The following is a 15,008-nucleotide window of genomic DNA, read 5'->3' on the forward strand; positions in this document are numbered from 1 at the left end:
CAATGGAGCAATTCTGGGACATTTTTAGGAGATGTTGGGTTTGTTGGGCGGACTTTAGTGATGACGTTTCTAAAAATGAGTTTTTCAGTGCACTTTTTTTTTACTGTGTGAACATCAATGACACTTCTTTTAATCTGAGGTTCTGCAATATTTAAATGCGAATATCTCTAATATGAAAATTATCATCATGGTCTTAGGGTAAAGGTGTACACATTGTTTCTTAGAACACAAAAGCCACGAGACATCTGAATTTCGTCGCAGTATTTCAGTCGTGAATGCAAGCGAAAACGCCAGCCAGAATCGTCATTGTGGCATGAAAAGTTCGAAGGCCGGAAGCGAGCACGCCTTCTTGTGGCCCAGTTTTCTCCCCTCGTCTTTGCGTGCACGTGCCTTCGACACATGCACACAAACAGTGTTCTTCCCCGACCTCCCCCATCGTCGGGTGCACGAGCGAAATGGCGCGCATATGACGAGCCGTGCGGCCGCCCATCGGTGCGCGCCGCCGTTGCGGTCGACCGCCGGCCGCATGCGGCCCGGTCGCCGGCGCCGGAGCAACGACCACGGGCGCGCCTTTTGGGGAGCGGCCGCGGCGGAGCCCCCCGGCGGACGACCGTCGGACTCAAAAACGATCGCCCCTCCATAGCGGCAGTGAGCGCGCTCGTGCGCGCAGAAATACAGAAACGAAGAGATGGGGGCGTTGCGCAGGCGTCAAAGGGTCCCCGCTAGTCATCCAATACGCGGCCGGTTATGACGGCTCCTCGGTTGGTGCCGCGACCGAGGGGCGGCGCTCTCTGCGGCGGCATCCCCTCCCTCCTTTCCTCGCCCACCGCCAGGGACGCAGCGGCGCTGCGGGCGCTCCGATCACTCGAGCGCTGCTCGCCGGCGAGCCTCCATCCCAGCTCTGTGGTGTCCCGCCGACGGTATGGCGGGGGCCCCGCTGCGACCGGGACGCTGCTTCTGACCGCCTGGGCGCCACACTCCCCGACAACGCCGAGCAGCCACACGGGGGGCGAACACCCTTCGTCGGCAGGCGGCTCGTGCGGCCGCTCAGCACCCTTTTGGCCCCGCGATCTCACGTGCACCCGCGAGAAACTCCACGCGAAACCCGAGCACAGCTTTCGAGACTCGTGGAGAGCCAGCGCGTTGCCCTGCAGTGCGTCGGACGCCGTGCGTTAGGAACCAGCGGTGGTGCTCCAGAGGCCTTGACATTGTGCTTCGGACCTTGCCTTGGAGCCTTCAGCGTGGTGCTCGTACCAAGCTTCTCCGGACGACGGGCGCCCCAGTGCATCGCGACAGCTGCCACCGTGTCGTCGACGAACTTGTGTGAGGCGTCGTGACCCCGTGTACTTGACGGGACTCCCACGGACTAGCGTCGCTTGCCATAACAGCACTGGCGAACTTCGCGTGAACCCCGGTCGCCGCCGGCCGCAGACTTGACTGACCGCCAGCCGGCTCGGGGCTAGCTGGTGCGTTTTCTAAGCCGGCGCGTGCAGTTGTCGAGTGTGGTGACGGTACAGTGGTCCAGCTGACTATGTCCCGACGGAAGCAAGCTTGTCCCAGTAGGCACATCGCGTCACCAGCGTCAAGCTCCCTCTGCGTCGGGAATAGCCACAACGGTGAGTGCGTCGCGCGTGAAACTCGCGCCGCTTCCGCTGTCAGGCCTGTCGCGACGGCGCCTGGCGGCGGAAAGCACGTGACACCATGCTGTCAGCTCACACTACACGCCACAAAGACACCCTCCATTCACAGCTTGTGGAGATTTTTTTTTTTTTTTCAGTGTGTTTACTCGTACGCCGCGAGCTTTTCGTAGCCGATATATTGCCAGGGCCCCCTCGTGCACCCATCGGGAGGCATTCAAAGCGGCTTTGTGATCATACGCGTACTAACATTTTGAGTCACGGATGCTGACAAAGTATAGCGCTCGCGGATATTGAAGGATCGTTTAAAGTACTATAGCAATTGGCACCTAATTTAGCTTTTAATCGCACCCAAGAATGTGTCTACCTCTGGAGTTGCAGCAAGGCGGAATTCAGCGGTGTACTCTCGTATCATCCGCCGCGAAGCAGGCTCGTAAACTTGTCCGGTGACGCCCAGTCCAACCTCTCCTGATGGTGGCTGATTGCGTTGACACACGGTGCGTGAGTAGTTTAAGGAAACGACGCTAAGCAGTACATTTCCTTCTTCAAGTGCCTTGTAGTGGCATTTACACACTACAGGACATGTGATGCACATGCAATGCGTGTGGGACGCTTGGCGCATGAACTACCATTAGTGACAATTTAACGTGGCAGTTTTATTTTTCCTTCGAAACTTCATAGAAAAACAAACTCTGTAAAATTTGCTTCTTCTGCGAGTAAACGGCTTTTGCATGGTAGATGCCACTTTTTGTCCTGGTGCTCGTTACTCCTGTGCTGTAGATTGGCGCCAGTTTTAAGTAACTCTGGCTTGTGTACACAGGGCCTTCTTTTGAAGCATACATTGAAAAAATGGAAACGTTATACTCATTCCCACATATGACACTGGCCGTTGTTATTAATCTGTATTCGAATTAATGTACGGGGTCGGTTCTGTTCCCCTTGAGCTCTCGATTTATCAAATCCTCATGGAGAAACCAGGATGACACAGATGGTATACTCAGTGCTAGGTTTGTTCCATTTCGGTGACCCGTTGCAGTGTCGCATCGGCGTTCAAACAGAACACGTAGCGATAACGCCTTGTTTTTACTTTCTTTTCTAGTTCATCTTTTTTTTTTTAATACAACCGCGCAGGGAACCGGGTTAACTATAGGCCGCATACCTGCTTGTCACTGTGCGTCAAAACAGTTGAGAAAGTTCTTTCTTTAACGTTGTTTGAATATTCGCGACGAAGCGAACCATGGCTTCTCGGAACAAAAGAGTCAAGTAGAGGACAATCTCCCATTGTATGGGCAGTATATGGTGTATCGACAACTGAAAAGCGGCATGGCCATGTGTAGTTTTCAAAGAACGCTCGACATCAACATCTAACTGATTTTAACATTAGTGCCCATGATGTGCACTAACGCACAACATGACTTACATAGACCTCATAACTCGCATCGCTGTGTACCGCAACGACTGTCGTCATCACAATCATTGCGACGTGTTAACAGCGAGGCTAATTTGACATGGCAGCCTGCGCAGTTTAGTGCGAAAACAGCCGCGCTCCTGGTGTGCCCGCAGGACTCTGTACTGGTAGAGTTCAGTAGCTCGCTTCCCTAGTGAAGTTCATTCGTCACCCTGAAAGTAGGTCCACAAATCATTATGTGAATGTTCTGTAGTGACTCGACAATTCCACACCGCAGCCAGGGCTGCTTGTAGCAACAAGCTTAATATACAGCTGCTCAATAGGTGGTCAGTACAGAGATTGATTAGGACGGCAACATACTTCGCAGGCTGCACTTCCTGCGCAAAACTCATGTCGGCACACGGGTAACCGTTCCACGTTAACTGCGTTTAAAGCTGAAACTATACAGTATGCTAAAACTTGCGCAGGTGTCTGTGTAAAAGATCAATGTGCAATGTAAACACGATGTCATTCCGGTGGACGTTGCAACTTGACTGCAGCTGACAGCGCATGAAAATCTGCAAACTGTCGTTTGTAAAAATGAAAGAAACTAAGGATTGCCGTGTTCAAACAGCTGGTGTGCGCGGCGGAATCCTTGTATTGCCTGCACTGTTGCACCGAAAGGCGACAGATGGAACAAGTAACAAAGTCGTTGCATGGCTGCTTCCCATGAGATAACCGGTAAAGTTTATTGTGCGCGCAGCTGTATTATTATCTGTGCATTGGGTTCGCGCCTTTTCATTTTGGTCGCACATTAAATCGGAGAGCTGCACGCACGTACGCCGCAATTACCGTCGTTCGTGAGCTCTTGTCTGGCAACTGGTGCTCCGCAGTGCGACCAAAATGGGAAATGTGCGCCCGATGGCGAAACCTGTGATTATCAACAGCGCCCAGCATCAGATGCACATTTTTAAACTGAGAGACGTGGGCATGAAATGAAATGAAGTTTCACGGACCTTTGAGAACTTTTCAGTCCGACAAAACACGCTGGTTGTTAATAGTATTTTTTGTGCTGCTTCCCTTGGAGTTTCTTATTCTGTCTCTTCCTTACCTTTTTTTTTTCTACAACGCTCACGTTACGTTTCAGACAGTTTCGAGATATCAGACTGAGCGACGACGCGTAGCATTCTTCCCGCTGAACACGCCGACTGCAGACGCGTGCTGAACTTTTTAAGCGGATTCGATCTTCCGATTGCGGTGTTTCCTGCTCCCAACGTGGCTCGACCACACTTATCGCTCGCCGTGCGCAAAACAAAAATATATATAGTTCATCCATTTCCGGAGCTTTACTGAAAGCATGTAAACTCGGCTGGAGCAAGTCCATTAGGAAGAGGATAAAACAAATACGTCGCTGGCTGAGGAAATGGATGTTCCAATTTCCTCCCAGACACGGTTTAAATCTACGTGCTTAGACTGCAAGCATGCAGATTTATCTGTGCTGAGAGGGCGCTTACGAATGGTTACAGTTGTCCACAGAAACGACCTGTTATTCGCGCCACGGCGCGGACCGAGTGAAGCTTGCTGAAGGCTTGAGAATGCTCATACCGGCCTCGTGTTCTGTCTGTTCCTTGCGCCAACTCTTTGCTGCTGCTTTGTTCCTGCTGTGCTGCTCACCCGCGCGTTTCCTCTTTCGCGGCGTCTTTTCCTCGGCTCTTTTTTTTCAAGTTGCTTGACCATTCAACGCACATGTGCCGCTTGCTGCACGATTAACTCGCACCGCGTACCCCTGTGCCGCGGAGCATGCGCTTGGCTAATGCATCACAAAGCACTGAGCACGTCTCGCCATTGCGGCGCCAATGTGTGCCGGTAACGGTGCAACACTCAACACACATTTTAGGGGAAATTAGGTACACGTGGAGCCTAGCAAGCATATGCGGGGAGATTTGGACCGTTGCACATGTACTGATGAGCCTTCACGAATGTTCGCGAAAGCTTCGGCACATATTCTGCATAATATGAACGAACATTTTTGTACGGGAATGCAAGAAAGAAAACATATCGTGGCGAAACAATCAGCCGTCAAGAAAGTTTAGGTGGGATGTAAGCGTGAGTGGGGGGTGTTAAGTAGGGTCACAGTTCCAGTGAGCTGCATGCATCCTAACAGCCTTCACAGTGAGGGCTGTATATAAATTCTTTAATGCTCTGGAGCTGAACTATCCGCAGAAGCTGTATCGTTACGGGATGGATCCACCCTTAGCTGCAGGTACCATTTTGTTTACAAAAACTTGGCAGTCTGTATTCGCGAAAGTTTTGCCCTGTTCATTTGCAAATTTCTCTCGCGTGCATTTTTCTTTCGGTGCCTTTCAAGCAGTAAGGATAACCGAACAGACGGGTGTACACAGGTACAGTCGGGGACAAAAGTCTATAGGCCGCGTGTTTCTCAAAACGAAGCTCGTAGCTCTGCTATTAGCCGGCGGCTGGAGACCACACTTGTGGAGATGAAAGAACAAAAGATTGTCTTTCACCTCCACAAGTGTGGTCTCCAGCCGCCGGATAATAGCACAGCTTTTGGCTTCGTTTGAGGAACACGTGGTCCAGAGACTTTTGTCCCCGACTGCACCTTCGACTTTTCCAGTTTCTTTCGCAATATAATTATAGTCGTTGTTGTATAAACAGCTGATGAACAGACCACTATCTATGGTGTCCGAAGGCTGTTTGTTGCTCAGTATTGCCATTGTCCTTCGTAGATGCTGAAATGATGTAAACGCCTAATGTATATATTCTAGTGATGCCGTCTTGTTGTTTCTCCCTCTTCATTTGTCCTTAAAACTCTCATCTGCAGACAGCAAAATTTTATTTCTTGTGCTTTTTTGTCATTAACTGCAAACTGAGGATAACTTAAGACCACAGATTGAGTAAAGATTACTAGCGGAACTGCTCTGTTATGCAAGCCATATAATAACCAAATGACTATACCTGTAGCTCTTGTCAACTGCAATAAACAAAATAGTTACAGCATACCACTTTCCTGTGTGTCCTGTCTGTATTGCTGTGCTGGCTGAAGTCGTTTGACTTTTATGCGCTTTTTTCGCGCGTCGCAAGCGACCAGTTGTGTACATGAAGGAGCGTCATCGGCTACTTTCACGTGCATCACTGGTCGGTCGCGATAAAGTGCCCTGTACTTAGTATTTCATATCGCTCTACAATTCTGGGTCGTTCTTATTGCCCTAGTAAAAATATATCTCATTCCACCTCATTCGTTCATGCGCTGCACCATCCCTCAGGTCGCGATTTGTTGCTCAAGTTCTGTTTTGTTTTCGAGCACAAGCGTAGCGCGATTGGCCCTCATCTGTTATGGGCTATAGAACCACGCCAATCAAACGAAGCATTTCTCAAGCCTTGCAAGCGCCGCACTCGACGTACTTGTTTTTTTTTTTTTCAGCAGGCCAAGTCTGCAAGATGTGTACTTGCTTCTCTTTCTACAATCATTCAAATAAGCACAGATACAGCGCAGAAATGCATTGCCACACGAACACTACAACACTTGACTTGCTCGCAGACTATCATAATTCCAAATGACGGCAACATCTTCGCGTAGTGTGTGTGACCACATGCAAGAAACTGGAGCAAGCCGCCGCGGTGGCTGAGTGGTTACGGCGCTCGGCTACCGGCCCGAAAGACGCGGGTTCGATCCCGGCCGCGGCGGTCGCATTTCGATGGAGGCGAAATTCTAGAGGCCCGTCTACTGTGCGATGTCAGTGCACGTTAAAGAACCCCAGGTGGTCGAAATTTCCGGAGCCCTTCACTACGGCGTCTCTCGTAGCCTGAGTCGCTTTGGAACGTTAAACCCCCATAAACCAGAAACTTGAGCGCACAGTGTGGCCCACCCGCGAGTGAAACGGATGCGTTTGCGCACTACTTCGCTTCTTTTAGCTGCGCCTTCAATCTGTGCTGATCAGCTTGCGGATGGGCGCGTCGCCAGAGGGAGAACAAAAACTGAAAAGGCCACGGAGCTGTTATACTCCGCCCTTTGCAGGGTAATAACAGACCCACAAATAGAAGTGGAGTTTGCACATTTTCACACCGCTCTGCGCAGAGGCTGCTTATGAAATTGAAGGGGGGGAATCGGGCTTCCGAGCTGCGCTGTGTTCCCGGCTCGCTCTTCCTCTTGTGCGGCCGCCGGCGCGAGCACAAATGGGCCCGAACCGTGAAAGCGAGAGGGCCTTCTTCGGGCGCCGGCGGCAGTGCGGCCGCATCGTGCGCTCTGCCCCCTCCCCGCCGTGTAATGATAGTTTCGCATAGGCGATGACCGTGTAAACGGAGGGCGGGAAGGCTGCCGGTTAGCGCTAAGTTGAGACATTAGCCAGCCGGCCGCGCCACCACCCCTCGCCGGAGCCGTTTAATAGTCACACGCGCGGCCTCCACCTATGCACGCTCTCCGGCCGCGGGGGCCGGCGTCGCTCTTTTTGCTGCCTTCGTTCTTTCGCTGTCTCATTTTGTTGTTGTTGTTACCGTGGTGTCCTTTCACTTTCTCTTCGTTTTTTTCTCTTTGTTTGCGTGCTTCTTGCTGTTCTGTCGACTCATTGAGCTTATTTCGTTATTTAACTCATTTCGTGGTTAAAGCACCTTACCGGCCTCCGTCAGGTAATACACTTGGCGCACCACGGTATCGCAGGCTCAGGTTTTCCTCCATATTTTGGTGGCGTGATCGCAATATAGCTCTGCGTTACTAATTTGTGGCTATGCAGCAATAATCTTTAGATGTAGTAATCTAGCCCCCAAATCCATGCTTGCGTGGTCATTCCATAATTGTTGCTTGCTCCGCGGCGACGTCTAAAAAAAAGGAAGCATGCTTAGAACACGCAGCTTGCTTGAATGAGCAAACTTGTAGCAACTTGTTGCCAACAAGTATCGTCATGCTTTAAACTCTCCTCGATGTCATTACGAGCGTTTTCCATTCAAGGGGCTTGTCCCCCATTGCAACGGGTAAGCTATCAGAACAACCAGAAAATAACTTTGGCGGCCAGCGCGGAACCCGTGCTGTACACAGAAAAATGTTTCTTCGTGCAAACAGTCACCTCTCGTTACTCTTATCCAAGCTCGTCAGGCGCGGGCAGGGGACACTTTAGTTTTCGTTCTTTTTATCGTCCCGCAATAATTTTTGTATACTTGCGAGGAAGCTCGTCTCGTAGCCAGAGATAACACTTTTTTGAGATTCGCCTGATTCGAAACATCCTGCTGCACTTCCTGCTTTTCTTCTCTCTTCTGTTTTCTTAATTGCGGGTTGAAACCGCCACAGTACAAGAAATAAATCGTGATCGCGGTTTGTTAATCACAAATTTCGCAGCTGGACCTTACGGGGTCATCCAATTGCGCCCAAGCGTCCCACACTGTGACAAGCGATGGTCACAACACGGTGAATAAACTGTCGTCGTTCTGTGTCGCTGTATCACTTGTTTTGTGTGTATACATAAGATCGCTTGTGGTAATAGTTAGTTCACCCATATCGGAACGCTGCACATTATGACTGCACGTGCTTGGACGAAGCATCAATGGCCGCGTGTTTGGCGGCCCGAGCATTTGAGGCTCTTGAGCGTTTATTTTGCTTTCGGAGAGCCTTCTTTTAGAACCACTTCTTGGGGCTTCTGCGCAGTATCGAAGTCCGCAGCAGTGAATTACAGTTCTCAATTTGTGAATAACCGACAGTCTAGTTTAGCAAATGATGCACTGGCCGCATCCGGCTACCTTTATTTGGAGGTCGCGTATGTTTCGAATGATTTCCAAATAGCCGCTACTTCTGTTTTCTCAACCACACTTTCTCAATTCATCTATAAGCCCGTCGCATCTAAAATGAGATGTCATGATCATCGTCAGCCTGACAGCGCCCACTTCAGGACGCAGGCCTCTCTCATACTCTGACTATTTAACACTGCCCTGTGCCTGCCGAGGCCATATCTCAGGCCATCTCATTAATCTCATCCGCCCACCTAACTTTCTGCCGCCCCCTGATTCGCTTGCTTCTCTTGGTATCCAGTCCGTTAACCTTAACGACAATCGGTCATCTTGCCATCGCATTACACGCCGTCCCCATGCCCATTTCTTCTTGATTTCGACTAGGATGTCGTTAGCCTGTGTTTGTTCCCTCATTCAATCTGCTCTCTTCCTATCTCTTAACGTTACACCTATCATTTTCCTTTCCATCGCTCGCTGCGCTGTCCTTAAATTAAACCCTTTTCGTTAGCCTCCACGTTTCTGCCCCTTTGTTGAGTACCGGTAAGATCCAGCTGTTATACACTTTTCTCTTGAGGGATACCGGTAAACTGCCATTCATGATCTGAGAGAACCTGCCATATGCGATCAACGTCACTCTTATTCTTGTAGTTATCTCCCTCTCATGATCCGTATCATCGCTCACTACCTGCCCTAAGTAGACGTATTCCCCTACTACTTGCAGCGCATCGCTACCAACTGTAAACTGCTGTTCCCTTACGAGACTGTTAAAGTTTACTTTGGTTTTGCGCGTATTAATTTTCAGACCCACCGTTGTGCTCTGCCTGTCTAATTTATTGATCATGTTTTTCAGTTTCTCTCTTGAGTGACTTAGCAAGGCAATGCCATCAGCGAATCGCAGATTACTAAGGTATTCTTCATTAACTCTTATCCCGAACTATTCCAAATACAGGCCTCTAAATACTTCCCGTAAACAGGCGTTGAATAGCTCTGGCGGGATCGTGTTTCACTGACTGACATCCTACCTTATTGGAATTAATTCCTAAGGTAACTGCTAATAGGATCAGCACAGCCATAAACTCCAACCAAACAAATGACCAGGTAGTCTTTCGTGAAGACTGCCTGGACCAAGACAATAGACCGTAACACACTATCAATCAAGTGATAGAGAAATGAGCACAATATAACCAACCCTTGCATATAGCCTTCTTAGTTTATGAAAAAGCATTTGGCTCAGTCGAAACCTCAGCAGTCATGCAGGCATTGTGAACTCAGGATGTGGAAGAGCCTTATGTGAAAGCAATGGAAGATATCTATAATGGGTGCACAGTCACCAAAGTCCTACATAGAGAGTAAGAGTAGAATGGACAAGGAAAGGAAATAAAACTGCCCAGCCCGCACCGCCAGAGGCACAAAGGGCTCCTACATTAAGTGAGACGTCACTGAGCCGCAATTACCAGGAACAGAAGACCATCGCAATGTTCTACTGCAAATACGGCTCTAATAAGCAGAGAACGTCGTCAAGCGAACGGCCATGAGTGGAATATATTCGACGCTTCAAATTCAACAAAATAGTGAGGGCGCCCCAAGTGCCCTTTGCAGGAAATCCCAGAGCCATTACTCTTACCTCCTGTGGACTCCTATTGACTATCGATCCCAACCGTGGCAGTCTATCCGCAAAACAAAATTCCATACGTTTTCACATCAGCTGCACCAAGCTACCTCTCAATGAAAAACTGCTTCGCACTTATTTACTTACCTATTTGTAAATAGCAAATTTAATTAGTGCAAACGAGGCGAACAGTATACTATTCGTCATTTATTTGCGGAAGCCACTATGTAGTTGCATTAATTTCGCTTAATTAGTACCGTGGTTGGCATGGAGTTTTGACAGGATCGAGTTCTGCTTTCTGTTTTTTTTTTTAACGAACACCTACAAGCATCTTATTAATTTTGTCACCACGAGATGTTGGGACCGTGAAATCACTATGGCTGCTTGTTGACGCGAAAGGTGAGTGTAACAGTTCAAAACAATTCCAGCTGTTAACAGTTACGCGAACACAACAGAAACACCATGAAGCTCAAGCACAACAAGACGCTAAGTTCTAATGTCGCGCCACAGTAGGGCACATGTCTAGTGTGCTCGGCAAAATCAGTGTGGAATTAAAACAAACAGTCGTAAATTAGATATAGAACGAAATGCCAATTGCTTTGAACTATTGCAATCATGTGTCCGGTCAACCTGTACTTTTTATATATTTTTCTCTTAAGTCGGCTGGGGTATCCTCCTGCACCTTTAAACTGCTTTATCCATTTGTTTCTTCACGCGCAAAACAATTAGTATAGCGTACAAACTCACAAATTATTGCAGTTTTTTTTTTCAGTTTTCACTGCACGGTAAGACTCCCTTAGTCGGAAAGTTATTCGAGATATATTCGCCTCGCACGTGATTCGATGCCGTCGCCATTACGGAATATTCCGTATAGCATAGCTCACTAATCGTGCATGCCAGTCAGGAAAGTTGATAGCTTGCGAGCTTAATGGCAGAGTTCGGTTTTCTATGTGCCTTCACGCATATTGTCCCATTCTCTCCTGCGCCACTTTTGCTCTCGTTCGTCACGAACCAACGAGCGCAAGCCTCAGTTTTGACTGAAAAAGGTTATTCGATCGTACGAGGTAGCTTTAATTGCGCGTATGCCCCGCAGATTTCAGCGATAGCATGCTGCGACATACCTGTTTAACTTATAAGATGATTCGAGACAAATTCATTTCGAGATCGCTAATGCCCCTTCATGAAACAAAGCGACCTTCCACTTCGGAGCTGTTGCTTATCCGGGCAAGGCTTAAAGAGTTACTCGGTAGCCGCGCGCTTCGGCCCGCACTCTTACCGCCGTCTCAAAACTTGTACCCGCAACCGAGGAGCTTTGTAAGCAAACGCTAACTTCATGTAGTGAAATGAATACGTTGACGTCATAATACGTATACTTTCCACTGCGGCCTTTTCTCTCGAATATCCGAAACCTTTTCCGTCTTTCGAGATGAATTGAGCTCAGCAGTGCTCAGATAACGGCGTCTGTCGTGAACGGACGTGATTGCGGTTTTACCCGTGCTGTGTACACGAACTAGATATACGACCCACTTAACGCCGACTTCCCTGGCGCTTTCTCGGTTGTGTGTGGTTAGTCACGCACGCGCGAAATTTATAACGCACGATTGAGCGCGCCTCCCTGCACGGCGCGCTCTTAAACTCACGGACGTGCGTATATGGCTGCGCCCATAAAGCCGTGTCGTGGCTCAGGGATCCGAGACCGGGGGGCGAGGTTCCGGCGATCGCTCGCCTGATGCCATGCGGACGTGGACGGGCTTTCTTCTGGAGCCCTTACTCCTTCGCGGCGAAGTAAGAGCGTTTTTTTTCGTGAGCCGAACGCGAAGGGAAAGTAAGAGTGCACTCATGACAGATGCTAATTTATGACTCGCTGACGCGTCGCAGACAAGACTATAAGCACGACTTTCATAGTGGTCGTACTGGCTAGCAAAGGGAAGGAACAAATGACCGCAACAATTTACGATCGCGGTGAATTCGTGACTGATCTTGCATTTTTCTTCTTGAATTTCTTCTTCTTCTTCTGGGAGTGAAAAATATGGCGCGAATGAAGGCGCTATACCTAGCCCGTGTGTTGCTACTTGCTAGATTTTTGGACATCACCTGGCGATTGTAATGAGGGAAAAAATACTGACGCCCGGGAGTGCCCCTTATTAACAGGCAAATAGCAACACGCTGCTCGAGTTATCCAGTTGCAGTGAACACGGCACTAGTTGTGTGTTCGGAATTTGAGCTTCGTCGTGCACGCTGAAGTGGGCTGTCTGTTGTTGCCCAGCCAGTTAACGTCGGTATCGCTATTGCACGCATCATTAGGGGCTACTTAGAACAAAGTAGCTACGAGCCTTATGAATTTGCGTATCGCTGTATCGAAGTTGGGACCGCATGCCCACATTTAAATGCGTGCTGCCTCCAAGAAATTCGACTACCATTTTTGCATCCTGACATTAATAAGTGAGCAAAGGTGAGCTGCCGACGCTAAACTGTGCGGCGTTCTATGCAACGGGTGCACGCAGCATACAAAGCAGCATAGAGACGTACCTTTTCACCTGCAGAAACGCTCGAAAATAACACCGCAGTGCTGCAGGCGCCTCTGCAGTTTGCTAATTCGCAGGACGCCACGCCATCCTCCCTAAATGGTTTTAGGAGATTCAAGCTGACTTGAACACGTCGGAATTTCGTAACTAGCCCTCGTTTTCTTCTCTAACGATGAACATTTGATCATCGGAATGTTCTCTGAGCAGCGCAAGTACGTGGATGTGAAAGAAGGACACATACATCTGGTGTTTACACTGCCTCCATATATATATATATATATATATATATATATATATATATATATATATATATATATATATATATATATATATATATATATATATATATATATATATATATATATATATATATATATATATATATATATATATATATATATATATATATATATATATATATATATATATATATATATATATATATATATATATATATATATATATATATATATATATATATATATATATATAAAAGGTATTTCCTACTTAAACCAGCCGCGGTGGCTGGAGTTCGCCTGCTGCGCCCGGGGTTGAGGCTTCGATCCGAGCTGCGGCGACCACATTTCGATAGCGAAGTGTAAAAACGCTTGTTTGCTGATACTTCAACGAACGTTGAAGAATCCCGACTGGTCGAAATGAAATCGGAGCTCTCCGCCACGCCATGCCTTGTTGGCACGTGAAAATTCGCTAACCAACCAGCCAATTTCTCACTTGAAGCAACCGTATACGCCGCGAGTGGTGACTATAGAGTGTTCTTCCCTAGAGCTGGTTTCCTGTCGCTTCGGCGCTGCTCGCTTGAACGCCGCTACACTCCTTGCGCTTAGTTTACTCTCGCGCTCACGTCCGGAGCATCTCGCAATTCCCGGCGCTTGCTAGGAAAGTGCGAAATGAAAACGGACTGAGAAAGCGAATAGCGCACGCGCACCTCCGCTGAAATCAAGCAAAGTAAAACTGTTTAATGTGTTCAGAAAACTCACAGCGTCTTTATACCGAGAAGGAGGTGTAGGGTTCAGTGAGCTCGACGGGATTCGCCGCTCATATATATACTGCAGCCGTTCTCCGGGAAGATGCATTGGCCGGGGTCTGATTGCTTCTGCTTGTTTCCGCCGGGCGGCTTTCTTTTCTCTTTCCTGCTGCGCTTAAAAGAGAAAAGGAACAGCGCGCGCCGTGAGTGTGCAGGGCTGTAAACACGCGTTACGTCGTAATAACAGAATGTGAAGGAATGCCCGCATCGTCCGTCAGGACATTGCGCAAGGCAAGCCGGATTGTTTTGAATAAAGCCGATTAATATTCCTCTCTTCCCCGCGCGCCTCTGGGGCGTCCCGGCGCTGCCGCGCTCAGGTCTCCTCGCCCACCTGCTGGGAAAACAAATCTTCTCCATTGGTTCTCGCTGCCTGACTCCCCGCCGGTTATGGCGCAACAACTCTTACCAAATGGTCTCTCCCCTGGCCTCTGGCTTACGAAACTCGCCTCATGAAGACCCGGAGGTGAACAGCCTCGGACTCATATTCGCGTGGTGGACCACGACGGACGTGGAGCGCGCACGCGACCGAGAGGGGGGCCAGGCCCTATTTCGCCGCGCCCGTATTCGCGAAGCCCCCCCTCACACACACTCGCCGCCTCTCTTGCTCTTCGCGTCGTTGTACAACGCGCACTCGTTTCCGTCAAGATTCATGACGGCGACGAGATTGAACTTTTCCCACGACGACGTAGGCGCTGCCCTGCGCACTGGTCATGTTTTGACGCCGCGTTCACACGTGGTTTCGTTGCTAAGCTTCCGCGAGTAAAATTGCGGGCGACTTGCACGGGAAATGGGCGAACAAAGGCGTGAGAGTTGAAGCTTGAACACACCTGTGCTCTAGTGCACTCGTTAAGAGGAAGGCCCACTCGGCAGAGTAAGGAGCTGTCCGGGGCGTCGCGTAGCCGGGTGACACGCGGCCGGGAGAGCCGCGCCAGAGGGGCGCCCGGACAAGTGGCCGCCGTTCGCGTGTCCGGCCGGCTGTGGCTCGCGCACCACCAGTTGCGCGATTCCGATCGGTATTTATTTTTCTTTGCCCTTGCCACCCTCCGAGGGCGGCGCGCGCGATGGGCGCTCT

General features: G+C 49.3%; 1 protein-coding gene across 2 annotated transcripts in view; it reads left to right on the plus strand.

The window, feature by feature from the left end:
* Positions 1-861: 861 nt before the first annotated feature.
* Positions 862-15,008, plus strand: part of LOC144114048 (sal-like protein 1) — a 149,132-nt gene continuing 134,985 nt past the window's right edge. For both annotated transcript variants that reach the window (XM_077647498.1, XM_077647499.1), the window contains exon 1: positions 862-1,616. In XM_077647498.1, the coding sequence (XP_077503624.1) occupies positions 1,532-1,616 (85 nt within the window). In that variant the 5' untranslated portion in view covers positions 862-1,531. The remainder of the gene's footprint in view (positions 1,617-15,008) is intronic.

This window comes from Amblyomma americanum, chromosome 1 (genome assembly GCF_052857255.1).
Source record: "Amblyomma americanum isolate KBUSLIRL-KWMA chromosome 1, ASM5285725v1, whole genome shotgun sequence".
Classification (NCBI taxonomy): domain Eukaryota; kingdom Metazoa; phylum Arthropoda; class Arachnida; order Ixodida; family Ixodidae; genus Amblyomma; species Amblyomma americanum.